At 33.6% G+C, this 2,444-nt stretch overlaps 1 protein-coding gene across 1 annotated transcript; it reads right to left on the bottom strand.

Annotated features, from left to right (window-relative positions):
* Positions 1–641: 641 nt before the first annotated feature.
* On the bottom strand, positions 642–1,781 carry LOC104748463 (transcriptional regulator SUPERMAN). The gene is made up of 2 exons (XM_087489470.1): positions 1,644–1,781; positions 642–1,533 (listed from the first exon to the last, which is right to left on the bottom strand). The coding sequence occupies exon 2, from the start codon at positions 1,510–1,512 to the stop codon at positions 898–900; it is 615 nt and encodes a 204-aa protein (XP_087345596.1). The 5' UTR covers positions 1,513–1,533; positions 1,644–1,781; the 3' UTR covers positions 642–897.
* Positions 1,782–2,444: the final 663 nt, after the last annotated feature.

Below are 2,444 nucleotides of genomic sequence, written 5' to 3'. Positions count from 1 at the left end.
AAATTGTTACTAATAAATCATCATTTAAACAATTTTTATTAAGGAGTATGGGGCACGTGCCCCACCTAGTGCACACATAGATCCGCCCCTACTATTTTTCATTTATATGCATGCCTTTGTGTAGAAATGCAACCTGAAGTAGCTAGCTGGTTTGATTTTAACTCGATCCGACCTACACGCCCCACTAGGTACCGTATTAGCTATGAAAGATATGAACTGAACTTGTAGATAAAAAGAAAGTCTTACAAGCCCCCTCCGAAAAATCAACCATGCATGTTTTCGACTAAAGGAATAATCGTTTCTTTTATAAAGTTTGATGCTTTGGATCAGTTCTTTTTTTCAGACATATTAACAAGAAACTAAAAAATGTAATATATCCATCTAAATATCTAATTATGTTGTTATTATTAAATATTGTGCAATTATGGTCATATAGGGCTTCACCAAGAAATAGACAATAAATATTGCAAAACAAAATCAATAAAACATCATCTATATCAGATAAACAAAAACAAAATTAGTCTTTTTTCATCATAAATTTTATTAAAAATGGTAAAACAAGTTTAAGTCTAACACATCAGTTTACATGAATGAAACGGAAGGTGTAAAATATGTAGAAATTTTAAGACGAGAATAATCGATTAGTAGACAAAACTGTATCCATTCGTCATATATAAAACGGTAGTAATTAAGCACATACATATATTATATAACATCTAACGCCCCAAGGTTTTATATAGCTTATATTATAGTATTATGATTAACCATGACGTTGTACTAATTAGCAAGCTTACAGAAATTCATATAGATGAAACTAATTAACCTTAGAGAAGCAGCATATCTTCTAGAATTGAGAACTTCAAATCCTTTATGGATAATGTTCTACAGCTTAACCATCTAAGCAAAACCCAAACGGAGTTCTAGATCCAGATCTTGCTCTGACTCGTTGATCAGACCAATCTCAAGCTCCAAGCTGATGATTTCATCATTCCTCAAGAACTTGCAAGCATCTTTCTTGCTCAACCTTTTAGCCTCTTCAGCCTCCACTAAAAGAGATGATTTCTCATTCTCACAAGCGTTTTCTGGTGTATGTTTTGACTTGGGGCTCAAGGAACGGACCAACCCTGCCCTATATCCTGGTGAGGACGGAGGAGAAAGGGTTGGAAATAGGGTTAGAGGAGAGTGAGGAGGAGGAGGAGAGGTTGCCATGGAAGAGTAAGAGTAATTAGGGTTAGGGTAAGGAGGAGAAGGTGTTGAAGATGATGATGAAGACTGTTGTAATCTGAGCCTCGCTCTGTCTCTTCTGTGAACATTCATGTGGCCCCCAAGTGCTTGAGCTGATCTGAATTCCCTTTTGCAGAAGCTGCAAGTATAGGACCTTGGTGGCCATGAAAACCCTAGAAGATACTCATGATCCTGTTGGTAATTATCATAATCACCATAGCTCCATGGTGAAGTTCTTGCACGGCCGTAGAAGCTGTTCCTCAACTCTATGTTGTTTGATCTCTCCATATGTGAGCTCTTTCTTGTTGGCTATGGTAGATCACAAATTGTGAAGATAATTAATATAGTACTAGTAATGATTTGTGGCACATCAGTTTTATAAAGCAAAGTGTTTGTAAGATCTGAAAAGATGAACTCACTTTTTCCCCTGGGAAAAAATCTAAGATCTATGTCTGTCTGTCTCTTAGAAAAAGAGAGAGAAAGATAGAGAGATAGAGATGAGAGAGAGGTGTATGTGATGATAGGGTTGGGGCTCTTTGGTGTTAAGACTATGAAAGAGACTGATTCTTGGACGCATTATCAAAGCCCCATCTTAGATTAAATAAAATTAAAATTAAAAGAAAACGCCATATTTATGTTTGTGGGGAAACATGTGTTAAGCGAGCTTCTCCATGATTTGATTTATGGAGATGACACAAGTTTATTAAGTACATCTAATTTAGAGTTTCATTAAATATTATCACACCTTTGAGTTTCGTGAAATCAACTACCAATTTGTCTTGACATATACTCCCTCTGTATCATAATAGATGATGTTTTAGGATTTTTACATGAATCAAGAAAAACATTTATTATTTAATAATAAGTGTATTATTTATTTCTAATAATATATTTTTATAATTATTAACCAATAATATTTCATCAAACTCTTAAATTTTCATTTAATGATTCTTGAACTTTGCAATTTCTTAATATTAATTGATAAAAGTATATAGAAAATCATCTATTCTGATACAAAATAAAATCCTACAACATCATCTATTCTGACACAGAGGGAGTAATTAATTATTTTATGCTCACAGTTTTTATTACTTTTATCTATAAATCACATTCGCAATTGGATAGAGTTTTTGTGTGTGTGTGTGTGTGCAAATACTAAAGATAGTGTAAAGATAGCAAATTTGCAAGAGGGATGATAAAGTTCATATAGAGAGTTTTAA

Source organism: Camelina sativa, chromosome 15, assembly GCF_030686135.1.
Source record: "Camelina sativa cultivar CO46 ecotype springtype chromosome 15, ASM3068613v1".
NCBI lineage: Eukaryota > Viridiplantae > Streptophyta > Magnoliopsida > Brassicales > Brassicaceae > Camelina > Camelina sativa.
Note: the sequence above shows the minus strand (reverse complement) of the source record. Positions and strands in the feature narration are given on the sequence as shown.

Bases quoted from the DNA above. Each gene is read 5' to 3' on its own strand.
- LOC104748463 (XM_087489470.1), bottom strand. From the start codon at position 1,512: ATGGAGAGATCAAACAACATAGAGTTGAGGAACAGCTTCTACGGCCGT.